The following is a 27,064-nucleotide window of genomic DNA, read 5'->3' on the forward strand; positions in this document are numbered from 1 at the left end:
ACCTGTGTTTGCAGGTGTAAGACTGGAGAAACTGGAAGAACTGGAAGAGGGGGCTACTCTCTGAGAAAACAAAGAAAATTAACATTTTTTATAATGTCAGGTTCGCATCTTCTCTCTTTATTCCAGAGCATTTGATGTTTCTCATTTATTATCTTTGAACTGATTATGAAATTGGCATGGTACATTTACCTGACATAATAAATTGTTACATTTGATTTTATTCTGATTGACTCTGAAATTGTTTTCCCAAGTAGATTAAACGGATTTGTATGTTACTGCAAGTTTAGTGACTAATATTTGGCACTAATTCAAGTGTACGTGTTTTGCAAAGACAAGAAGTCAATTTCCGTTTAGGGCAGCAAAAGTGCTGCTTGACCAACCTAAATCTGGGTGTGTCTTATCTCTGTTTTAATTTAATGTTACTTTAGATAAGTGTACGTGGGATACCACGCCATGGCCAATCCAAAGCTATTATAAGACAAATAAAGTTGGTTGACGTATATGTAGTAGTGTCCATACCTCTACTGAAGTAAACGTTACTTTACTTTAATTTCAAGTGTATGCAATCACGGGGATACCAAAGTATCTTTGATTGTAAGCGTGAATGCGACCGATCTCAGGTAGCCTATATTGCAATTACCTGTTTTGGTGACCGAAGTTGGCAAGCTTGTGATCGTGAGACCCACGTTAAACAAGGTGTGAGGACCTCTGAGCGACATAGCTTCCTAATATGAACAGGTAAAAGTAGCCTAAAAAGTTAAATAGAACAATCAAATGTATTGCTAAACTACAATATAGGCTAAGTAATATACCAATAACTGATTGGCAATCTAACCTAAATTCGAGGTCGACATAAAATGGAGTCAGATAAAAGCTTCAATTAAATTAAATTAAATCAAATTATTTTGCCACGTTGAAAGACAGTAAAGTTCTCGCAGAGACCTTCACCCGTTCTATCGAATGCCGCCTTTGGACTGATCTAGACAGACTTACAAAGGTTCCCTAGCCTGACTACGTCAGACTTCGTACTTCCGCTCAATTTCATTTCGCTTCTGTACTCAGTCTGAGACAGCTTCAGAGCTTTCTGTTTGCCACCGGTCTGGAAACAGCCGGGCCAATCAACGAACAGAGGGCGGGCTGAGAGCCGTGACGTACACGCTGATTGTACCGTGGATGCGTAGATTTACTTAACTTAACCTGCAAAAGTCGTTCACAGCCATGTTCACTCCGGTATTTCGCTCGATGGTTTTGTTTTCGCATCATACATGTGTTTACAGTGAAAGTTAAATGCGGCCGAGCATGCGCATAACACACGCCATAACCAAACGTTATGTGATTGGCTTACGGGTAACCAATGATTTTAAACTTCAGACAAGCGCCCCCTAGCAAGAGAGAAAACACTTCTCTGTTATGCCATTCCAGACTCTGTCTACGAAGCAAAGTGAAGTAGCAGAGTCTGGTATTACCAGGCTACAGGTTCCCATGCTCCTTCATGAGATTTATTTGTGTGTTAATGAATTTTTACAAAATGGTCTGTTGAGGTGCCATTCACACATGAAAAGTTAGTTGATAACATAACTGCAAAAACATAGACTATAGTCAACATGACTTGTTTACTTGGAATATTTGAAGGTCAGGTTTTTCATCTTAACAGCATACTGTACGTTATGAAGAAAACTGATTGTTAATTATATGTTGTACTTGCCCTTGAAAAGTAATATAGTTCATGTTATTGTTTAACTGTCGCATGTGATACAACAAGTATATAATTACAGAGCCGTCGCAAGGGCTGTGACAAAAAAAAACGTTTTTTTAATTTTATTTTAGGGCTGTGACAAGTGAGCGACCAAAGTGACAGTTGATTTGATGGAAAGCCTAGTTAAAGTTCGTGTTTTTGTCCTTAGAAATACTATAGGCCTAATAGCTAATAGTGAGACTAAGTGCATCGTTATGCTGTAGCCTATTATTCTGCTTGTTGGTGTTCGTGTAAAACAGACTGACAGTGATTCATGCTAGGCCTACATGTCAGTCAGCGAGGCATCGCACGTCAAGTTCGTTGAGAGCTTTATTCAGTCCATTTAAAATTCTGATTTTGGCCATCTCTGAAATGGTCAAACCATAGATATTCCCTAAGAAGTTCAAGTAAAATGCTAGTAATCTGCGCTCATTCATGCATGGACGCCTGCGGGATTTCATCTGATGGTATGCACAAAGGGTTTTTTAAATGAACACTAAAAAGTTAAATCAGCATATTGGCCTATATTGCCTAACTATAACGTACCTTTCGGACCATCAGAAAGCAACTGTACCGCAGAACAAGTAGTCTGCAGGAACGATTGCCCAGGGGTCAAGCTGCGGGGAGCCCTGTCAGAAATATGTGCCGATGACCTTAGAAACCGGTGTTATTCACGACAGGCACAGATGATGGATGATGGAATTTAACTAATGCAAAATTCTAACGAATAACAGAGAAAATATTCAGCAGACACACCCTGAACATTTTTTTGTCAGTTCAACTTAGAAAATGTATTCGGCGTAACATCTACAATAACTGGTTTTGTTGACATGAAATAAATTATTTCCATTTTGTTAGGCTGTGGACTGATTCGGATATTTTCAACTGCTTTGGCTGAGGGAGCATATAGCCTAAATCTCAGCAATTAAGATGTTAGTAGCCTATGTGCTACTACTAGCAAATAGCTAGCTATAGTCTATGAATTCAATTGTATGTCACTAATAAAAATTAATACGAGAACATATGAATAATCATGTTAGGGAGTCTTTAAAAAATTCACTTTGAGAATGGGTCGCTTAAAATTACTTCATTCCATGATGTTGAAGTTACATGAACAAATTATGTTTGTTTAACGTAATTGTTATGTTGACATAAAAAAGTTAATTGCAACATAATTTTTTTGACACATGGTCAGATTACAGCCTTTATCTGACTTTGATTGAGAGAGAGACTCTGAGGCATTCAGAACTGGTAGGCTAACACTGAATTTTCATAAACCTTAAACAGTTTCATTATAGGCTACTATAGCCCAGATTAAGACTTTGCCAGAAATTACATGTGTTTTCCAATAAATATCGTTGTTTATATTTGTCTTTTCACTTTATATATCTGTGCAACTCCCATGCTTTTGGAGTCATTAACAGTAATTTTACATCAATTTACTTCTCCACTTACTATAAAAAATATTAGGCCCTATAAATCTTTCCTTCAAAAGGAATTCCTTAAAACTTTAACCTTAGGTCCTTGTTTTTGGCTCTTGGTCTTTCTCAGACGAAAACTTTAAATTTTCGTCTAAAGTCAATGGCACATTTTTTTAAATATATTTTTTTAAAAGAGCGCGCCTATAATGTAATGTAGGCCTAATGTGCGCCTATACGTGGGTCCACAACACGCGTACACTTTGTCCCGTAGATGGTCTGCTTGCGTGCTTTAACCCCCGTACGAGCACAATCAGCCCTGGCTCGAGCACAACTGGCTTTTAAAGGGAATGGGTGATGAGATTTTGATTGGTTTATTGCACGTTACACCCAAAACACGCCCATTACTCATTAAGAGAATAGAGACCCCTTTAGACATTGTGACGGGCGCGCAGACTATTTTTCCCTCCGTTAACCTAGCAAAAGTGGATTCGCCGTGCGCTTTAGATCATGCGCTTAGATCCTTAAAATAGGGCCCCAGAGCTTTCTTAAGAATAGTACTGTCAACTAAAATACTTGAAAATACATTATGTGCATTTATTTGACATGTCTATATAAACGTTTTTTACTACCATATGATACACAAATGAGTGCAAACTTGGCTATGAATGAAATGAGTGCAATAGCAAATCAAATAGCCACTCTGCAAAAGCCTAATATTAACTACAAGCTACTGATTCATACACATTCTCACTACTTGATGTGTATATTTAAACTTTTTAAACCTTGTATATGATGCATGATAGTGTATGTTTCATGTTCACTCTCTCCTGAAGCACTCTCTCCTGAAGCATCACATATGTTGTGTTATTGTTTTAATTAGAAGATGTTTTAGGATATTTTGTTATAACTTTAATAAAAAAAAAATATATAATGTTATAATTTAAAAAAAATGTTTTACAAATTATACATAGCAGATTTGTTAAAATGAAAACTATGACAGGAACACCCCAGAAAAAGGCTGCTTTAGACGCATCCATGCAGGGCACAACCGTGACATAATCCGTTCCAACACTGTGTTAAAATGTGCCCTGTTATTAGAACTTGCTATTGCATTCAGTTGAACTTTTATGAAGTTCTATTGAGAAACCATGAGAAACAGGGGAATAAAGACTGAGAGGAAGAGCCTGAATATTCAGGAAAAAAAAAATTCAAGAAGTTTACAACATTCAGTCTGGCTAGTATTTGTCTCCAGTTCTGGGATGCTGTGTGTGGAGGGAGTGTTGTGTTCAGCTCTGTGTTTTTCTGAATATCTGAATGTGTTTCTTCATCTATTTGCCTGCAATGTTTTGACCTATGCTGTATAGCTGTTTTGCTGTGTGTTCATTGTCATAGTCCAAAATGAAAAAAAGAAAGAAAAAAATGCTATTATTTTATATGAAAAAAATAAAAATAATAATACTTGTCTTTTATTAACAAAATATTTTTGTCTTGGATAATTTGATTTTGATTAGATCAGATGACATTTTAAGCTGTCATATCATGTTAAAACGTATTATGCTTACATGTTACAACATGCCAACTCTGTCACATTTCACTTCTTTTCTTTTGATGTAAATAATGAAAGAAGTATACACTGTATTAATGAAACAAGACAACATATTTGTACCAGAGACGTGTGAAAAGAGTAGATTTACACTAACTGAAAATGTCAAAAAGCGTTTGGTTGTGCCCCACTCTCCCCTATAGATGCTTCGGGTGCACCACTAAATAAACCGGGCTTCGGACATATTGAGCCGAACCACCGATAATTGGTCCATTCAGTTTGGGCGGTGTTACGAACTGCTCCGAGACACGAAGGTTGAGGATCCAAATGCAGCTTTATTAAGGGGTAATCCAAAGACGAAATCCAATAAACAGGCAAAGGGTCAAAACACAAGTAGACAGTCCAAACAAACAAACAAACAAACAAAACAAAACAAAACAGGCAGTGGTCAGAGGCAAGAGAGTAATCCACGGAACAGGCAAGAAATCCAAAAACCAAGAGACAGCAAAACCAGGGAAAACCGCTCCGAAGTGCAGTGCAACAACATACAAAACTTTGCGGTGAGTGAAGGGGTGAACCAGGCTTATATGGGGTGAACTAAACAAGAAGATGAGATACAGGTGAATGTGATAATGAGTGCTGATGAGTCCAGGCAGAGAATGATGGGATATGTAGTCTGTGAGTGAACATGAGAGTCTGGTGTGGAGTGCCCTCTGGTGGCTCTCAAGGGCACTCCAGCTGGTGACCGTTACATAGCCCCCCCTTTAAGGAGCGGATTCCAGACGCTCAGAAAATTGTCCAGGAGGGAGGTGGAGCGGAGGCGGACCCGGGGGCGGGATGGAGGGCCAGGCCCATGGAGCGGAAGAGGACCTGGAGACTGCGGCAAGGCGGGAGGCCAGGGCAGAGCAGGCGGTGCAGGCGACCAGGGCGGAGACGACCCTTCAGGCGGCCAGGGAGGAGACACCCTGCAGGCAACCATGGCTCAGGAACAGGAACAGACACCGGCTCAGGGACAGGAACAGACACCGGCTCAGGGAAAGGAACAGACACCGTGGCAGCGGCTATCTCTGCTGAGGGCTCAGGTTCAGGCGTGTCGGCGGCCATCTCTGCTGAGGGCTCAGGTTCAGGCGTGTTGGCGGCCATCTCTGCTGAGGGCTCAGGCGATGTGGCAGCGGCCATCTCGTCTGGAGACACTGGCTCGGCGGCGGCCATCTTGTCCGAAGACACTGGCTCGGCGGAGACCATCTTGTCCGAAGACACTGGCTCGGCGGAGACCATCTTGTCCTGAGACACTGGCTCGGCGGAGACCATCTTGTCCTGAGACACTGGCTCGGCGGAGACCATCTTGTCCTGAGACACTGGCTCGGCGGAGACCATCTTGTCCTGAGACACTGGTTTGGCGACCATCTTGTCCGGAGACACTGGCTCGGCGGAGACCATCTTGTCCGGAGACACTGGCTCGGGTGCGTGACGTGAACAGTCTCTGGATCTGCAGAAGTGACGTGAACAGTCTCTGGATCGGCAGAAGTGACGTGAAGCTCTGGCTCGGCAGAAGTGACGTGAAGCTCTGGCTCGGCAGGGCTGACGTGGAGCGCAGGCTCGGCAGGGCTGACGTGAAGAAGCTCAGGCTTGGAGGACGTGACAGGACGAGGCTAAGGAATGAGGGCTAATGTGGGAGTACCATGTTTCTCCTCCGTGATCCCCACAGCATAGGCAGAACCACTCAGTTGCAGAGCCAAATAAATATAAAATCCTAAAGTCCATTGAGGATTGTGCAGTGGCATAGCTGACCCGAGTGGCTCTGATAGTCCCCCTCTAAAAAAAATCATGAGGCACAGAGAGTCCATACAAGTGACATTTGCCAGATTGATAAAGTCTCTTACGTACTCCTCGATGGGTCGATCTCCTTGACGGAGACACATTATCTGTGCTGCTGGATTCATGGTTGGTCTCGCTGCTGGATCTTGATGTGGCGAAGTTTTCTGTTACGAACTGCTCCGAGACACGAAGGTTGAGGATCCAAATGCAGCTTTATTAAGGGGTAATCCAAAGACAAAATCCAATAAACAGGCAAAGGGTCAAAACACAAGTAGACAGTCCAAACAAACAAACAAACAAACAAACAAAACAAAACAGGTTTTTTTTTTTTTTAACCCTTTCTACACTACAAAGAATGATTTTCTTATTTTGTGTTGTGTTCCAGGACAGATATCTAAACATTCATATAACAAGATCTACTGTAAATTAAACCTAAATTATATAAAAAAGATGGCTTTGCTCATCACTGTATTTTTCTATTCATAAAATATATTAATAGTAAGCATAAGCACCTATTTAGATTAAGACCCATCCACCACAAACGAAAGTATTTTACAATGGGTGGGGTGGCTACCGTGGTAATCCAGAGTTCTCGTGAGAGCACAAATTGAATTTGCTCAGCGAGTTACTCTGGGCTGCGTTCAGCCCCGACAAAACGTTGCACAACGTTTTTTAAACAGAAACGGTGATGCGTTGAACACACTGTTCTGATGATGCAAGAGTTGCAACTATGGCAGCTGAGAAGGCCATTCTTTGTGTTCTTTGTGAAGAATTTTCTGAGCCTGATGAAGTCGGTATAAATATGTTTTTAATACTACAAAATATGCCCGATGTTACAGTTACTGCACTTGCCGCCCAGAACAAAAGGGAACATCCCAATCGAGTGAAGGGATTGCTGAAACTGAAATGGAAGCACATCTTACCTAATTCAGACTAAAACACATCTATTTAGCCTCACATACTGACTTTATTTGTAGTTCATACTGTTTTAATACCCTGTATTTTCTTTCTCATTTTTAGGAAAAGCACTTAATTACCATTGTTTATTTCTATACCAAATGTCATACACTTGCAATGAAGCTAAAAATATAAACAACTACATCATTATGTTGATATCCTATATTTTTACAATAAAACTTACGACAAACATGTCTTCTAATATCCTCAGTTGTTGCATCAAACACATTTGTAAATGACTTTCCTTGAACCCATTGTGCGAGTTCACTTTAATACCGCGTGCTTTATATACATGTTGCTGCTGATTGGACTGCAGTTCTGACACACCCACCAAACAAGAGAAAACGTATCTCAAACCCCGTTGCACACCGGTGCACGCCGTTTTCAGGAAACATGACGTTCAACCCGGAAACCGTAGCAAAACGCTGCGCACTGTTGAACTTGAACGTGCCCCAGTTGTTTGAAACGGCTTTTGCCGCTACAATGAACGAGTTAGACTTGGCTTTTTATCTGAAACAGGAACAGAAGACGCCGCTCGAATCGTTCGTTTGCTAGAAGGACATTTTTGCAGTTTTGCCGACCGGATACGGTAAGAGTCTAATCTACCAGTTAGCTCTGCTGGTAGCTAAGCATATGGGGTTTATTGTTGTGATTGGTCGTAGTGTTATCCAATTGTGTGCAGTGAGATTTTCAAATGCATGCTTGGTGCCGCCCCTCGAGCTGGCCGATTTTCATTAGTCGACGCCAGACCATTAATCTTTTAGATTTAGGTCTGGATTTCCAGGCTATGGGGTGGCAGGGATGAGCATGCAAATACATCAAACATCTTAAACATCTGTTAACTTTACACAAACCGGAGTCACCTGTATCATGGTGAAGACTAAGATGAGACAAAAAAAAAAAAGTTACTGGTCAGAATAAACTAGTCAAGAATGTCACTTCTATCATTTAAGGTCTGTATTTAAAGATGTGATGAAACAGAGACGGATACAAATGCAAGTAAAAGGCGTTTATTAATGCTGGTCAGATGAACACACAGGTCGGGGAGACAACAACTCAGGTGGAGATGTGATGCAGGGACTTTGATGGGCAACCCGGAGATGGCGTGCGGTGATCGGCATGCTCAGGAACCAGGAACAATAAACAATCCAGACAGAGTGAAGAACAATGACGAGTATCCACAATGACGAGTAATCCACACGAGGAGACGAGAGAGAGCCGAACAGGAACAGGAACAGGACACCGGGGAAGCCACAACGATCTGACAACATGAGATGAAGATTACTGAACATCAGAGGTGGGTAGTAACGAAGTACGTTTATGTTCAGTTATTTCACTTAAATGGCAATGAAAAGTACCTATTAATTGTCATTAAAGTGAAATTACTGAACTTAAATATACAAGCTTGATAAAAATGCTTGTTTTAGAAGAAAGTTTCAGATGGCACTCTTTGCATCTGAAGTCTTCTTCATATATAGGCTATAATCCGAAGTAAATTATTCGCTACTTGAGTAGTTTTTTCATTGGATACTTTTTTACTCTTACTCAAGTAACTATTAAGATTATTACTTTTACTTTTACTTTGAGTAAATATTTCTATAAGTACTTGTACTTTTACTTGAGTACAGTTTTTGGGTACTCTACCCACCTCTGCTGAACATATAAAGGGAACAGGGATTGATTACAGCTGGCGCAGATAATCAACACGGGATTGGGTAACCACGCCCACACAGACACACACACACACACACACAAACACACCAGAATGAGACAGCGGATTCATGAACCGCGACAAAAGATCTCTTTAAAGCCATTTTGTTACTTGAAACATTTAACAACCAAATGCCCTATTAATGGCAATCATTTCTTTTAACATCTCAGTGTCTATTATTTTCAACTGAAACACTGCGCTATAAATATCAAGTTTATTTACACAGGATCAGATTAAAGCCTTTATCTGACTTTGATTGAGAGAGAGACTCTGAGGCATTCAGAACTGGTAACACTGCAGTTTCATTCTACTATCTTTTATAGCCCAGATTTAGACTTTGCCAGAAATTACATGTGTTTTTCAATAAACATCTTTGTGTATATTTGTATTTTCACAAAAGGAATTCCTTAAAACTTTAACCTTATGTCCTTATTTTTAGCTCTTGTTCTTTCTCAGACGAACTTTAATTTCATCACGTTAACAGGATTTTAATACATGCCAGAGATGGGACATGCTGAAGACGGACGAAGCGCAGATGCGCAGCAGAGAAAATACCAGGCACAGTAAGATCCCTGTTCGTGACGCTTGAAATATAGGAAGAAAAATATAAATATTGAATTGGGGATATGAATGTATCTCTAAAGGAAACTGACAACCTTCAGAATAGTTTCTATGGCCTTTTCTTTTCCTCTATAAAGTATAAAGAGGAATATAAAGTCGTGTTTATAAGTGGAGCTGCTTTTTTACAGCAGTACCCAAAGAAATGCTTATTTTTCATAAGCGCCATTTACTGTCAGAGTGAATTGCATTTTCATTTAGTCCGTCTGCTTTTGTTTTATGCAGTTGTGTCTTATGTAACAATTTCACAAAGCTAAATTCAGACCATTCTGTTTTTGCTCTAAGTCTTGAAATTATGCAATCTAATTTAAATAAAAAACAACTTCTTAAGCTACATGTGTGTAGCATCTTTGTTTGGAATGTGATTAAAATGCAGTGGTTGCAAATGGCTAGGTTTTTTATGGCCATTTTGGACTGTTATATAGCAAATTAACAACAAATAAATTTGCTTAAAGGTACTCTAAGCAATGGTGGGTGATGTCACTTCTTGTTGACATTCGAAGTATTGTCAAACTAAACGGAGGCTAGCTCGACCCTCCCTCCTCCTCCTCATCCCCTCCCGGGAGACATTGCTTAGAGCACCTTTAAAGAAGAAGAAGAATAAAAAACGGCAGCTGGTTTCGGAAAATGGCAATTTGCTTGTAAAAAAATCGGTGACGACTGCTCTATGCCAATGATGGCATTTTCAACCATGGAACATTCGTAGACGTTTTTGTCATATTCTATCCTTGGCACCCTTGAATTCCATTGTCTGGTCAGCGTATTATGACTATTATGTGCAGTTTTTATTAGCGATGCATCTCACTATGTGTTCTAAAATCGGCTCAAAATATTAAACATGTTTTTATGTCCCCCGACTTTACAACCTTTCTCCCTCCCTTGCAGGACAGGCGTCAGCCTCATAATGCTCCTCAAGCAGACTCTGAGAACAAATGTCTCTGCTATGACAGCACCTTGACAGAACCTTTAGGGGGAAGCCTACCAAAGGGAGTATATCAACTACAACCTTCGATATTACCAATACTTCTAGTAGATTGCAACCCTCGACTTCATTTGAAGGGATGCAAACATGAGAGTGACATAATGTAATTGCCAAAGACTCTCGCCATCAAAACTCAAGCTTCAGCTCTACTTAAATACACTAGAGCAATTAGGGGAGAGCACTCTACCTGAGCAAAGGCACTTCTCCCGGATCTATAAAAGGCTCAAATCACTGGTCTAAATGAAGTCTGGCTTCTACAGCCCCTACTTCATTGTACCCAAGAAAACCGGTGGGTTACGGCCAATCCTGGACCTGCGCATCTTGAACCGATCCCTCCACAGGCTTCCGTTCAAGATGCCTGAGACAGTTCGAGGGCAAGAGTGTAGTTCCACTGAAGTTATTTCAGAGGCTCCTGGGGCATATGGCATCCGCAGCCACTCTGCTCGGATTGCTTCATATGAGACCGCTTCAGCTCTGGCTTCGCGATCGAGTCCCGAGGTGGGAATGGCAACACGGCACGCTCCGAGTACCAATGACTCCGACCTGCCGTCAGACCTTCACCCCGTGGATGAACATCAGCTTTCTACGGGCCCCCTTGGGCGACCCCCACATGTGTATTTCTACTGTAAGCCTCTCTGAGCATGTGTCTTTCTCTTGGCAAGCCACCTTGCCACCCCTGGGGTTGAAACATTCCACCCTGCGCGCTGGACACTCCAGTGTTTCTCCATATGCAGCCCGCTCGCGGGTCATATGTGTATTCTGTAAGTCCCCCCACTTCGGGCAGGCACTATTTGCATATTTCCACTGAGATATGCTTTCCAGTGTACCTTTGTATTCCTGTGATAAGTAGGAGTCCAGTGCAGGGCACTGGAAGACAGCCGAAGTGGCGTGATTAGACTGGGAACCCCATTCGTCATCACGACTTAACTCGTAGTGACCACAAAAGGGAACGTCTCGGTTACGTATGTAGCCCTCGTTCCCTGAGTAGGGAACGGAGATGTTACGTCTCCCTGCCACTTCCGCTGTACCGCTGGAACGCCTGAGTTCAGTCTCGGCTCCTCAGCGAAGAAATATATCTGCATGTTGCTAGCGTACTTCCTTATATGCCCATGAAGTGGGGCGGAGTTACGCAATGCAAATTCCTCAGAACCATGGCCTTTCCTTGTCATTGGCTCATTTTGTAATACTCGAAGGTGAGAGGCTTTCTAATCGAAACCCCATTCGTCGTCACAATGTAACTCGTAGTGACCACGAAAGGGAAGTGTGAATATGTAGGCTGTGTTGATGAGGGAGTGCAGGTGCAGCGAGTCAGTAATCCTGTGATTGTGAATGAGTGGGCGGGTCCTGGTGATTAGGGGATGACTGGAGCTGTGACGGTGTGGCTGACTCTGTGACAATACTCATATAGTGCCTGTTGTTACTCATGATGAAAAAAAGTGGACAGGTTAAAACACAAGTATTTAGAAGTGATGATAGATGATATGTTAGGCTGTGGGTGTGGCCGATAAGAGGCAATCGCTAGCGACAGTGGCGTCTGGTCTTCCCGCTGATGTTCGGGAGACAATTGATAACGCTCGTGCACCTTCTACTATACGGCTGTATTACTCTAAGTGCAGTAACGTGCGGTGAAATCTTGTCATGGGTAGGCTGTGACCTATCAATGTGGCATATATGTTCATATATTCATTCAGCAACCCAAGTTCAATATCAGGCATCATCACATCGCTGCCTGCATACAGCAAAGTCAGTCATATGTGAGGCTAATGCACAATCAAATCTAATAATCAAATTAATGGACACATCTATCTTATGACTTATACAACAAACAAATGTTTTGTGCGGGACACAGTAAGAGAGGGAGGCGGCGCGGTGTCAGCGAACCGACAACCAGCCTAGTCACTCCTTCACAGACAGCCACACACACACACACTATTGGTCTGGTGACGGCGCACCAGGATTTGAATAGGCTACAGTCAGAAAACATTGTGTCAGCAGTACAGCCTTAAAGTACAAAAACAGCTTATTCGCTCCTACAAACTGCGCTACGCGCACACACCGACACGCAGTTGTCATGGTGAAACATACAATCATTTGGTAACTTATCTCTGAAAAGCCCTGAATGTGCTCTGTACAGGACATGTAATGTCTCAGAGAAATCGCTAAAACATAATGTCCTCTACAGAGGACAAAACACTATAGTAGGTAGTCAGGAGTTTTACTAATCACAACTAACTTAGGTAAGCAAGATGATACGCACCTTTGTACGAACAACAGTGTTTTCACAACTCGGCGGTTTGTAGTCATGAACCCAGCCATTTGTGAACTGAACGTGGGCTTCCATAGATTTATAATTACGAAACTGAGCCTCGGAATAAGCACTCACACCACAGACTAAATAAACAAAAATATCGGGAAATGTCAGAGGAGGTAAATCGTCGGGGGTCTCGAGTATATTCTCTTGCAGGCACCTCATACGGATCCATATTTCCGATCAATGACATCTTTTCCATGTACCGTTTTCTTGCGTCAGGTAGAAGTTTGTCTCTGTATAGTACATTTCGTTCTTTTAATCGACTTTTCAACATTGTTTCGTGTAGTGATTGTTTTAAATCTCGCCCGATGTGGCCTCACAAAATGGCGGCGCACTCTTGTTTACGTCCTAGAATGCACTGCGCAGTGACGTCGGTTGCCAAGCCCGAGAGCGAGTGGGTCACGTGACATGAAGCAAGATCGGTCTCTGCCTCAATGTTGATCATTCAAGACAGCATGAGAACTGACTACGCATGCGCAAACCTACGTAAACTACGTTCTATGGACCAAAGAGGCACTGCTAAACTCTGCCTCAATGGCCATGGCTTTGAATTTCCTGCATGAAACAATGGTTTTAGGAGCAAACAATGGCAAAATTAGTATATTATGTGTATATTCCTGAACATTTTTGTTACAAAAATTGATATTTGGAATAAAATAAATGCAATTAATAATGTGGTGAATTAATAAAGTTCTTGGAATTAATAAATGTAATGTCAACATTTCCTTTGGTGAGGCACTGCCTACCCTGCCTACCCTGACTGCACGTCCCTGTCTAATTGGAAGGTTTTTGAGTCTTGGTGTTCGGCTCATGCAGTGGACCCAGTCAGCTTCCCGGCCGGTTCAGTGCTGGAATTCCTGCAGGATAAATGTATGGCTGGAGAAGCTGCTACCACCTTGAGAGATTATGTTGCAGCTATCGCTGTGGCGCATGTCGTCTCAGTTGTTCGTATGCTTTGGGGCTGGCTGCCGAGGGCTTGCCGCCTCTAAGCACAGGATCTCTCACTGTGCTAGAGACGCAATTTCCCTGGCTTATGAGGTGCAGAAGCTTCCTTCACCTCTGGGCGTTAAAGCTCGCTCTACTAGGAGTATCCCGTCCTCCCTGGCTCTTTTCAAGGGAGTCATCGCTACGCAGCGCCGAGTGAACCTATGAAAGAGAACGTCTCGGATTACTCTCGTAACCCATGTTCCCTGAATAGGGAACGAGGCACTGCGTTCGCTGCCAAGCTCCTCTTGCTGCCGAAGGAGCTTCTTCTTTATCGGTGGAAAATCTGAGGAGCAGATGGCGCGTTCACTGTATAAGAGTGAGTGACGTAGCCCCGCTGAGGAGGCGCCCGCACCATCAGCCAATTAATTGGCGTGATTCTATATGGGTTCAGACAATCGCCACATGCCTTCACGTGGCAGCCCTGTTTCGACTAATTTTACAGTACCACACATGTTCTAATGAATTTATTCTTTATTGGAATCAAAAGAATGGTTATGAACTACAGAACCACCAACACTAGGCAAAACGATATGAGAAAGGAGAAATATGCAATTACTTAAGGGAAATTGTACTTATTTTTTGCATAAATATGCTTGTAACCATTTGCTTTAATATATAATTGTACTTGTAATCACTTGTATCATGCAAATATGCTAATTAGAATATTACATGGCCCAAACATGTATCAGGCACCAGTATTCCTTGTCTAGGAGGAATACAAAGGAGTAATGGTCATTTTAAGGACCTGACGGCCGGCATTTTGAAAATGGGGCCTTTCTTGGAGTCAAACTTTGGTAAACTTTTAGTATGTTTTTAAGTACATCTGAAACTACTGTAAACCAATGAGAAACTTTTTGTTAGAATTTTTTTGGGGTCAAGCCATATTTTCAGCTGACCAGTAAGCGATCTTGCCCAGTTAAAACACAGAACAGATCAAAATAACTGAAGCAGAGTGTTTGAGGTCATGAGCTCTCATGGAGAGGTTTCATACATGCACTCAAAATTTGTTTGCCTCCTAAAATGAGCTAAAGTAACAATTTTATAACATTTTGTCACAAATTAATTTAATTGTGTTTAATCGACCCTAATATATTTAAGGCTGAAGTTTACTTAATTCATTTGTGTTAAAACTACATGAATCATCTTTGTTTACAACTAACTGGGCAGTGGATCTGTAGTTCCCAGCATGCTTTGCAAGGGACAGCATTAGGAGAATAAATTTATTTAATATTTATTTAATAAATTTATTTAATATTTTTTATTAAAAGTGTTATTTTATGTTTTTTCAGAAAAGGGAAATATGTTTGTTAATGTTAGTGTTTAATGTTCAGTTATGTTGGACATTTAGAGGATTTTTTTTTTTTCATTTTGTGGTCACTATACACAGCAGAGTGGTTCCTGTGTTTAGGCACATGCTAATGTTTAATCTAAGATAATGTCAGGACAGACGCTATATTCTTATTTGTTATTATACATTGTGTATAATGATGAAAGAAACTGCTTCTAATTAATTTACCAATTACAGTTTTTATTTTAAGTTTGACAAGCATAAAAAAGTAATTTTAGAAATGAATCAATATCATTTAAACTGTATTTTATCAAATTGAGTTGGACGAACTCAATTATATTTCACTGCCTGAATTTGTTTTTATGAGTTGGGTGTATATCCTGCCCTCAATTAAATTGAGTTTGTCTAATGAGTTATTTTTTTGAGTTTGGGACATTCTCGAAACATGTTAAGTTCACTTTGTTTTTCTCTCATAAAAGGTGATGGGAAGTATTTATGAACAACTCGACATTTGACTTAAGTACTTTATTTTAGTTTGTCTCACAAATTAAGGGCTGGTTGTGATATCAGTGATTATTAAATCTTTTTTCTAAAATGGTGTCAAAATCATTTCAAAATACTTACCTGTGTTCAAACTACACTTAAATTGTAAAAAATGATATATATATATATATATATATATATATATATATATATATATATATATATATATATATATATACATATACACACACAGCGGGGGCAATAAGTTTTGAACACGTCATCATTTTTCTCAGTAAATATATTTCCAAAGGTGCTATTGACATGAAAATTTCACCAGATGTTGGTAACAACCCAAGTAAGCCATACATACAAAGTTAAGAAATACATACATACATAAGAAATTAAGTTATGTGTAATAATGTGAAATGACACAGGGAAAAAGTATTGAACACATGAAGAAAGGGAGGCGCAAAAAGGCATTGAAAGCCAAGACAACTGCTGAAAACTTGCAGTAATTAAAAAGCAATCCAGCCCCGTCAGTGGAAATTAATAACAGCTGGTTCAGTCCCAAATGATGGCCTACAAAAAGGTCTCATTGCCAAGGTGTCACACAAGACACATCTCATGATGGGTAAAAGCGAAGAGCTGTCTCAAGACCTTCGCAACCTAATTGTTGCAAAACATAATGATGGCATTGGTTATAGGCGCCATTCTAAGCTTCTGAATGGTCCAGTGAGCACTGTTGGGGCCATAATAGGAAGTGGAAAGACAATAATTTCACCATAAATTTGCCTCGACCAGTGCTCCTCGCAAGATTTCTGATAGAGGAGTGAAAAGAATAATCAGAAGAGTTGTCCAAGAGCCAAGGATCACTTGTGGAGAGCTTCAAAAAGACCTGCAGATAGCAGGTACTGTGTTCTCAAAGAAAACAGTAAGTAATGCACTCCACCGCCATGGCCTGTATGCACGCTCACCACGCAAGACTCCATTACTGAAGAAAAATAGCATGTTGAAGCTCGTTTAAAGTTTGCTGCACAACATTTGGAAAAGCCAGTGAAATACTGGAAGAATATAGTGTGGTCACATGAGAGCAAAATTTAATAATAATACATAATACACACCATATTTGGAGGAGAAATGGCAGTGCACATTACCCTAAAAATACCATACAACTTGGTGTTGGCTCTTGGACAACTCTTCTGATTATTCTTTTCACTCCTCTATCAGAAATCTTGCGAGGAGCACTGGTCGAGGCAAATTTATGGTGAAATTATTGTCTTTCCACTTCCGTATTATGGCCCCAACAGTGCTCACTGGACCATTCAGAAGCTTAGAATGGCGCCTATAACCAATGCAATCATATATGTAAAACAATATAGATTCAGCCTATTTCATATTATAAAATAGTCTATTTTAAATTATTTAAATATTTATATAACATAACTGTGCTATAAAATTATGCCTGAGATTGAGAAGTCAAGGAACAGGGTTTTCACCATATTTTGATAACTACCCACCTGTTTCAGGCCGTTTTCCAGGTCCTTTCTCTTATAAAAGTAGAAAGAGCCATTTTCATAGAGTTCCCCAGGCCAGTCTTGGCGTCGAGGTCTGTACGCCACATCGATGTTCGGAGAAGTCGGATTCTTACCCTCTAATTACAATGAAAGATAGTGAAGAATGTGTAAACCTTCAGATGTAGTTCAAGATCATGATTGTCACTAAACATAAAACCTTTTCATAGAAACAGGTTTAGGGGACATAGAGATTCATAATATGATATCAAAGTATATTTAATATAACACTTCTGTTTTTACAACATGCTGTTAAAACAGAGATCATAAAGGATTGTGCATAAACATCAAATGGAAAGTCCTTATTTGCCTTATATTCATACAAAGCAAAAATCTGTAATTGTCTCCTTATTGGAGTTTGTGAGATGTTTTCGTGATACTGTACCTTTCTCGTCCACCTCCACCCACCGAAACTGGTGTCTGCGCACCACTGAAAACACATAATCAAACCCCTGTCCCGTGATCATGTGTAGGGCTTCTCTGATATGATGAGGGTGCAGACATGGAGACGTAGCCTGAATATGACAGACGATGTCCACCTCTAAAACACAGCCACAAAACAGTTTTTATTAAGGGCAAACCCTTAAATATTTTACATCTTTTAACCATTTGTAAATCAACACACACAAACGTACACACGCACACACAAACGCATGCAACACACACACACAAATCAAAAGATCAAGTTTGAAGGGTTTCTAGTTTAGGCACATTTTTCGTTTTGTTGCCAACATTTTAATAACTTCAACCATAAAGGTCAACAACAGATCTTTTACTGTAACTTGTTCATCCATAATTGTGATGTGCAAAATGTGCCTAAACTAGAAAGACCAAATAAATCAATTTTGAAAGGTTTATAGCTTAGGGACATTTTCCTTTTCACTGGTTTTAATAAAGGCAAACCCTTAAATATTTTACATCTTTTAACTGTTTGTAATTGCTCTATATTTCAGTTCTTCCTCTTTAAGTTCCACAAATTCATGCTGCTTATGAAATATCTCATAATTTCAACTGTTTCTTTATTAAATATAATTTTCTCAGCAAATTATAATTCATACTTTTTGCTTCCTAAAATTAAAAAATTAAATATATTTATGGGAAAAAACATACAAAAAAACCCCGTAAAAAAATTAAAAAAATTTAATAAAGCATTTTAATATTCTTTTTCTGTTAAAATTACAAAAACTATTAATTTCTACTTGCCTCACTAACATTTTCACTGGCCCCAACACACAAACACACACACACAGAGTGAAATGCACGCAGCACACACACACATCACAGTCATCTTCATTTATATAGCGCTTTTAACAATGTAGATAGTTTCAAATCAGCTTTACAGAGATAAACGTATAATTTAAGGTAACAGAGATTGTTTTGGCTTCATAGCGGTTCTTTAATAAAGTTATTTTCCAGCTAAAGTTAGTTTTGATTGATTTGCTTCTGTCGCAACGATCATTTGTCATTAAATTAGGGGCCGCTAAGACAACACCATTCTCTCTACACAGACTTTTCCATCCACTTGTCAATCGAATTATTTGAAGTTCGAAAAAAAAAAAAAAAAAAAAACTCATGCGAATAAAGCTGGTGAAAGTGTGTTTCCATCCAACGGCTTTAAAATGAATAAAAACCTGTGCGTAATGACGTCACATGCTGTTTTGCGATCAAATTGTTACATCGAATTGATTTGAGACATTTTAAGGTGTTTCCATTCATTTTCGCACTGAATCGCATAACATTCAAGCAAACATTTGCGAACAAAGTTTTGCTAGACAAAATGGATCGCGCCATCTACCAACAAATGATCAATATTGCACAAGTTGTAATAGTGCTTATGTGCCAGCTGATAGCGACATATCAAGCTATAACAAGAAAACAACGACGCTCTCAACACATTAGCTAAGTTTCCATCCACTTGTCAATCGAATTATCTGAAGTTCGGTAAAAAAGCTTATGCGAATAAAGCTGGTGAAAGTGTGTTTCCATCCAACGGCTTTAAAGTGAATAAAAACCTGTACGTAAGGACGTCACATGCTGTTTTGCGATCAAATTTGTATATCGAATTGATTTGACACTAAAATTAGCATAGATGCCTTCTTACTGATGTAACGAGTACATCAGGATTTATGGGAAGTGTTCCCGGTTCCAGTTGACCTAATCTATGCAGCCTAACATTGAATTATAGAAGTCTATAATGTATTATGTGAAAGCTAGGTCAAAGAGATGTGTCTTTAATCTAGCTTTGAACTGACAGAGTGTGTCTGCTTCCCGGACAATGGTAGGAAGACTGTTCCAAAGTTTTGCTGCTAAATAGGAGAAGGATCTACCGCCAGCAGTCGATTTTGATATTCTAGGTATTATTAACTGGCCGAAATTTTGAGATCGCAATAGACGTGAAGGACTATAATGCGTTAAGAGCTCGCACACATACACACACACCCATACACACAAATCAAAAGATCAAGTTCGAAAGGTTTCTAGTTTAGGCACATTTTTCGTTTCGTTGCCAACATTTTAATAACTCCACCATAAAGGTCAACAACAGATCTTTTACTGTAACTTGTTCATCCATAATTGTGATGTGCAAAATGTGCCTAAACTAGAAAGACCAAATAAATCGATTTTGAAAGGTTTATAGCTTAGGGACTTTTTTTTTCAAATTATATATTTATAATATAATATATTTAGTGGGGGGTTTTCCATAGTTATTATGGATTATAATTATATATGGGTTATTATTTTGTAATATTTCCATGAATTACATGTACATTTTAGACATCTTTGCTAAGTTAAATGAGTGAAATCATTCAATTTGATTTCAGTGTTTCTATTATGACATATCTTCAATTAAAATTGGGAAATTAAAATTATGTAAAGAGTAATTTTACCTTTCAGACAAATCTCTTTTACTGGGATTCTGCTTTGTCTGCCACCGGTTATTCAATAATTATCAGCTAAATTGTCAAAATATTTTTTTTTATAAAATAGTTGATTTAGTATTTTACATTAATGAGACTTTTAGAAAAACAGGTTTATTTTATATAATAAGCCTTAATACTAGACAAACTAATTAAAAAATAAATCGAATCCGGTTTCATGATAGGCCCCTTCGAGGCTCCCCCGTTCGACAAATTTCGCATCAGCCCTATAGGCGTGGCTACCAGGAAATTCTCGGGAACAAAGCGGTTGATAATCGACCTTTCAGCCCCCCATAATTCTCCATATCCGAGCATCAATAGTCCAATAGTCTAGACTTCTGCGACACGCTCAATTTCATCATGATCTGTGGAAACCCACACACTGCCACACAACATCAGTCATTAAAATAATAAATAACTCAATTTTACTTACAAAAGACAAATTAAGACTAAAAGGCTATTTTTATCTTAGTTAAAAGACTAAATTTAGAACAAGCTAAATAAACGTGGCCAATAGCCTATTTCATTTATTTCCCAGATTAATTTTAGTTTGTTTCATACAAAATAATAAAAAAGTATAATTAAACACCAAAAATCATATTAAATGAAGTTTTATGTAACAAAGTTCAGGAGGAGCATGTTCAGGTAATCATCCAATCAGCACAAGAAGAAGCCAGTATAAATAAAGCCTTCCCTTACCTCCTGTCTCATGACAAATGTCCAAATTAGAGCTCTTCCCTTCCGACGATGAGTCTTTCATCACAGAGGTGTCTCCATCGCAAATCGCCGATCCAGAGACCTTTTCCTCTCCAGCAGCTAACAACAACATCGAGCCTCCATCCTCAAACAGGGGATGCCGGCCCTCCAGATCCTCTCCGGATACACCAAGACGCCGGAGACTCCCCTCACCACCGCCAGCGAGGAACTCATCATCTTCCTCATCGTCTTCCTCCGCGCCTTCCCACTATTCAGCTCACCCAAACATCCCTCCCATAGGGAAGTGGACAGTTAAGGGGCTGAGACAATCCTTAATTAATTCCGATGCAAATTTTTCCCGCAGAATGAAAAAAGCAGAATTGTTTAATTTATATGTCACTTTACAATCTACTCACCCTTCTGTTTCAGCTCCCATCCCATTGGCTCGAACGAGCAAGGCCCGCCGGGCCCCGATCGCTCGTCCCGCAGTGTCTACACCTTCCTCACATGCAGTGCCGGGCCCCGCGCCACGTCGTCGCAGACCTTCCGCTAGCCTGGGCCGCACCCCAGAACCAGTCGCGGAAGGGCGCCAACCTTTTCCGGGTCAACTCCTCTCCTCAGCCCCTCCCACCGTGGTACCCCACGCTCCAGATCTCTGCAACACCATTTTCACACACGATCCTCAAATGTTTTCCTTCCCTTCTACATCTTTCAGTTTTCCTTCTTTCCAAGCGCCAGGTGCTCACCCTAACGTGAGGATGCCTCCGTTAGCCGGTCAGTCGCCGGCGCAATTCCTTCCCCTTCCCCTTCCCCTTCCACACTATGCTGATCTTATTCCTCCTCCACCTATCCTGGGGGCCGATCTCTGCGCGAGGATGCCTCCGCAAACGGCCACAGCCCCGACTTTCCCTCCCATTAACCCTCTCCAAGTGCGATCTCCTTTCTCTCTCTTCTCAGCCACTCCTCAACCAGCCCCTCCGAACGCAGTTGCCGCAGAACCTCCTCCAGTGACGAACAACATTAGAGCTCAAATCTTTGCAGGTGCAGATGTAGATTTGGGTTCTCTCCTGTCCTTGTTTCCCCCAGCAGAGTCCAATCACCAAGTGGACTGTGGTGATATATCAGTTACTCTAAAAAATAACTCACAGGTTTCATCACGTACATTGTCACTGGCCGAATTCTGTATTGCCTTCAGCCGCTATACAGAAATCATATGCTCGACTTTCCCCCATAGATGGCGCGAGCTGAACGATTATCTTTCTATCATAGCAGAGCTCGCGTTGTCTTATGGGGGTAGTCATTTTTACACTTACCACAAGTTGTTTTCCGCAAAATGCGCCGTCCGCATTTCTCAATGGAATCAGTGTCCCTATTGGGGAGCGTTGGACACTGATCTCCATAACCGAGTCTTCCTCGGGTGCCGAAACATCTCCTCCGCAATCTGCAGATCCACAATCCATGTCACCACGGCATGCCCTCAAATCAATCCCTCGATCCCTCCCTGCCCAGAGCAGAATGCCATAAAATCCACAAGTTACGTTCCGCGACCCGCAAGAGAAGACCACACTTTCGGTAAAGATATTTCGATCAGAGCACCATACATGGCACCCAACAGACAAGTTTGTAGAAATTTCAATGAAGGGAGATGCCCAAGACAACGCTGTCATTTTCGCTGAGCTAGGGATCCCGTTAGCTCAGAAGAAAACATCGGGTCCAACTATATCCATCGAGTTCCTAGGCATCAATCTGGACTCAGTAAATTTCCAGGCCTCACTGCCTAAGGAAAAAATCGATCGTATCATCTTAATCGCATCCAATTTTACAGACGGCACAGATTGTTCCAAACGCAAACTTCTCTCGCTGCTGGGCCACCTAAATTATGCTATGCGCATTATTCCACAGGGCCGTCCGTTTATCGCGCATCTCCTTGCCCTCACGTCATCCGTTCACGCGCTGGAAGATCGGATTATCCTTTCTGGCGAGTCCAAAAACGAGCTAAATCTATGGATTAATTTCCTTAACCAGTGGAACGGCTTAACTTTTTTTTACGACGACTTTTTCTCTCTCCCCCTCGATATCAAACTGTTTACAGACGCAGCTCCCTCGATCGGCTTCGGCGGCTATTACCAAGGACGCTGGTTCGCGTCTCCCTGGCCCCCTCAGCTCCTAGACACACCCCAGTCTTCAGCCTCCTCGGCCCTTTTCGAGCTCTACCCGATCGTCGTCGCAGCTTTCCCTATGGGGGAAAGAGTGGTCAACCAAAAGCATCCAAATCCATTGCGACAACGAAGCAACCGTACACTGTATTAACAAAGGTCGTTCTCGCTCACCTGCGCTAATGCCACTCCTCAGACGCCTCATCTGGATCTCCGCATGTGACCAGTTCTTAATAACTGCAAAACACGTCCCAGGGGCTCAAAATCAAATCGCTGACTCTCTCTCCCATTTCTCTTTTCAGAAATTCAGGATGCTGGCACCAGAAGCAGACCCCACTCCAACCCCAGTACCTCCTTATTCTCAGCTGATCTTCCCATAAAACCATCCGCTAAAATCCCTCCTGGACACGTCCATCGATTCCATCCTCCAAGCAGTTTCTCCCAGAACCCTGCAAACATATTACACCGCGTGGAAATCGTTCAAATCATTCAAATCATTCCACCTCTCTCACAACCTTTCGTTTCCCGAATTTTCTCTTTTAACCGCTACTTAATTTATATCTCACCTTCATAGAGTCAAAGGTCTCCAAGCCGGATCCATAAAAAGCTATCTAAGCGGCATTCAATTCTTCCATAAATTAATCCACGGTAAAACCGCACCTGCAATAAATAACTCCCAAACGTCCCTTCTAATTAAGGGAATCCAAAGAACCCGCCCCATTCGCCCAGATATCAGACAACCAATCACAATCGATATATACTCACAAGACGCATTTCATCACTTCGTCTTGGATACCACTCCACCAACACCGCCTATACATTAGAAGCAAAGTTCATCCTAGCATTCTTCGGTTTCCTCCGCTGCTCCGAACTGACCATCACTTCCTTATTCGACCCAAATATTCATCCTACAATTTCAGACTTACAGATCGTAGATAATGAAACCATATCATTCTTCATTAAACAAAGTAAAACTGACCGAGCTAAAAAAGGTCACTTCATTTATATTTTCAATCTACAAACTCCCATCCAACCGTACCATGCTCTTTTTAATTACCTGCAATACAAACGTTCCACGTCCAAATCCCCACTCGACCCACTCTTCACAAATGACTCCAATCATCCTGCCACGAGATTCTGGTTCTCTCCCAACAACAAATCAAAACCCTCGGTCGCTGGTCATCGAATGCCTTCAAAACCTATATTAGATCCAGCCGTTTTCACATCAGAAATGCTCACCAAGCCCTAACTAATTAGTTGGTTTATCTCCATCACCTGCTGCGCTTCATTTTTAGTTACCTCCGTTACACCAAACCACTTCCGATTGTATCTGGGCTCGCCGCTTGCATGCTCGCTTAATATTCATAGCTAACGTTTTTACAAACATATGCAGACTCCCCCATTCGCACGCTGTGATGGCTCACCCGTTCGAAGGCTGGGCTCTGTCCCCCTTCCGAAGCTCTGGTCGAGCCCTCCCGTTTCGAATTGCAGTGAGAGCCTGCCCGTCTTAGTCGTCGCCGGACGGCCGCGCTCGTGTCGCTAGGTGGGCTCCCCATTCGTCGGGCCGCGAGGGGTCTATCCCCGTGCCCCAGCCCCCTTCGAAGCGCCAGTCGAGCCCTCCCGACCGAGTTCAGCGGGCGCCCTCCGTCCAACATGGCGAGCCTTACCCGTCCGATGCCGTGAGCATAAGTTCCCGTCGGACGCTGCGAGAGCCCTCCTGGGTGAACGGTTAAACTCGTTCACAAATTCACGCTCGCATAATTCTTGCATCATCGAGCTGTCAGTTCAACTGCAGAACAGGCTCATCCGTCCGATGCTGTGAGCATCCAAGTTCCCGTCGGATGTTGCGATAGCCTTCCCAGTCAAACAGGCAAGCTCGTTCCTTGGTAAATACATACCCTTCACATTTTGGGGGGGATAAATTCTACGCTCGCTGTCCTGCGTTCAGCTGGCCTTTTTGAGGGGAGTACTCTGGGGTCAGGCCGAATTCCGAGCTCGGAGCCCTCCCCCCGGAAAGCAAGCCAAATACGCATTATAATATTACATCAGATTTCATTAACATGTGAACTCGTGAAATGAAGTTTTATGTAACAAAGTTCGGGAGGAGCATGTTCAGGTAATCATCCAATCAGCAGAAGAAGAAGCCAGTATAAATAAAGCCTTCCCTTACCTCCTGTCTCATGACAAATTTCTCAGCATCCCGCCACCACCCCATCAACTCACACTCGGCTGAGAGCCGTAATATAACCATAATATTAAAATATTTAAGAAGAGCTCAAATGTAGTTGCCTGTCAACGACTCCTGAGTCCAAGGCAGCTCTCAGCACCCATCCGATGAGAGGAACACCGGCCAGATTCTTGATGTTCTTCAGAGGGATTCCTTTACTGCCACCCCGGGCCAGAATCAGAGCCGCCCGGTGAGGGAGTCCAGAGGACGGGGAACCGACACCCGAACTCACCTGAGCCTGAGCCTGTGCCTGTGTCTGTGCGAACCCGTGGCTCTCCATCGCCACCCGTGGCTCTCCATGAAGTGAGATTCACGGGATGCAGATTGGCAATAGCCTAATAATAATTATATATATATATGCTTGCTTAACGACCATATGCTTAACGATCAGAGTCATTTTACAGGGCTTCCTCTCTGACAAATAGATCGTCTTTAGGCTATCTGCCAGATCAGCCGAGCGACCGGTGCTACTTTCACATCTCTGGCTACAAAATGGCTGCTGCAACAAAACCACATGTTGTCAATCATGGTAAACTAACTAAATTAAGTAGTTTAATCCATTTGTATTCTAGATTTTTACAATTCCCTAACAATAAAGTAGGTCATACCAGTGAGTTCAACTAAAAGCTTCATGAAATCATGAGATAAATGAGAAGATTTCTGATAACTGAAAAGAGACAGTGGATTTACTATGAGCTTTTCTTCATAGATATTCAGGAAATTGGAAGAAGGAAATCAAGTGATGCCATCAGTGTGATTTTTATTTCAAAATAAGAGATATTTGTTTAACGTTAACACCAGTGACACAACTCCAGGGGAACACTACTTTCATTACAAATTTTCTAATATTTATTCTGCATTTTGTTTTTTTTTATGTCATTTACATCATATTTTTGATAGTTATGTATGCATTATTGTATTTTAAATGGTGGAAAACCCTGTTATTGACATAAAAATAAAGCATTTTCCATTGGACATGACTGTGGGGACGAGCACTTCTGTGGTGCTTGAAATTCTATATAATTAATTAAAAATCAAATATTGCCACATTTATGGCTTAAGAAGGTGTATTTGTTCAAATAACATAATGTTTTATTTTAAAATGTAAAGAAATTGTAAAGCTAAAGTGCCTTTTAATGTAATATTTTTGTAAAGGCTAGGGACAGAAAAATGGACATTTCCATAGAATGACCCAGTAGTAGATCGCCCTGGAGTGGTCACTTTCCATTATTAAATGTAATAAAAATGTATTAAATGTAAATGTAAATTTACTGTTTTCTATACCAGTTTACGACTGTGTCCTCTTTATTTTTTGTAAAGCTGTGGTGCTTTTGAGTGACAATTCCTCATTTGTTCTTTTACACTCATTGTGTTGCCTTTCAATTTAATTATTTTGTTATGGGTGTGCTTGTTGTTCATTTGTCTCAAAAGTATCATAAGATTTGTTTGTCAGCGGTGCATTTAGCTGTTCATTAGTGCTGTTGATATGAGTCAACATTTTTAATTATCAGCAAATCAGGCATACAACAAGACATCAAAAGGTGTTTAAAATTATTTATTTAAAAAAAGAAAAGAAATGAAGCCCAATTCCAAAAGGATATACAGTATTAGTGATTGCTTCACTTTAGTTGAGGTGGGAAGA

At 41.0% G+C, this 27,064-nt stretch overlaps 2 protein-coding genes across 2 annotated transcripts in view; both read right to left on the bottom strand.

Annotated features, from left to right (window-relative positions):
- LOC307151281 (N-acylneuraminate cytidylyltransferase B-like) overlaps nt 1-27,064 on the bottom strand; it is a gene marked incomplete at its 5' end in the record, with an annotated part of 151,949 nt that overhangs the window by 58,780 nt on the left and 66,105 nt on the right. The window lies entirely within an intron of this gene.
- LOC307151282 (N-acylneuraminate cytidylyltransferase B-like) lies at nt 6,453-25,702 on the bottom strand (the record flags this gene model as incomplete). The annotated part of the gene is made up of 6 exons (XM_079859234.1): nt 6,453-6,514; nt 6,583-6,691; nt 17,372-17,505; nt 17,811-17,964; nt 20,680-20,725; nt 25,485-25,702. The coding sequence occupies 6 exons, from the start codon at nt 25,700-25,702 to the stop codon at nt 6,453-6,455; spliced, it is 723 nt and encodes a 240-aa protein (XP_079715360.1).

Source organism: Squalius cephalus (genome assembly GCF_949319135.1).
Source record: "Squalius cephalus genome assembly, chromosome: 23".
Lineage (NCBI taxonomy): Eukaryota > Metazoa > Chordata > Actinopteri > Cypriniformes > Leuciscidae > Squalius > Squalius cephalus.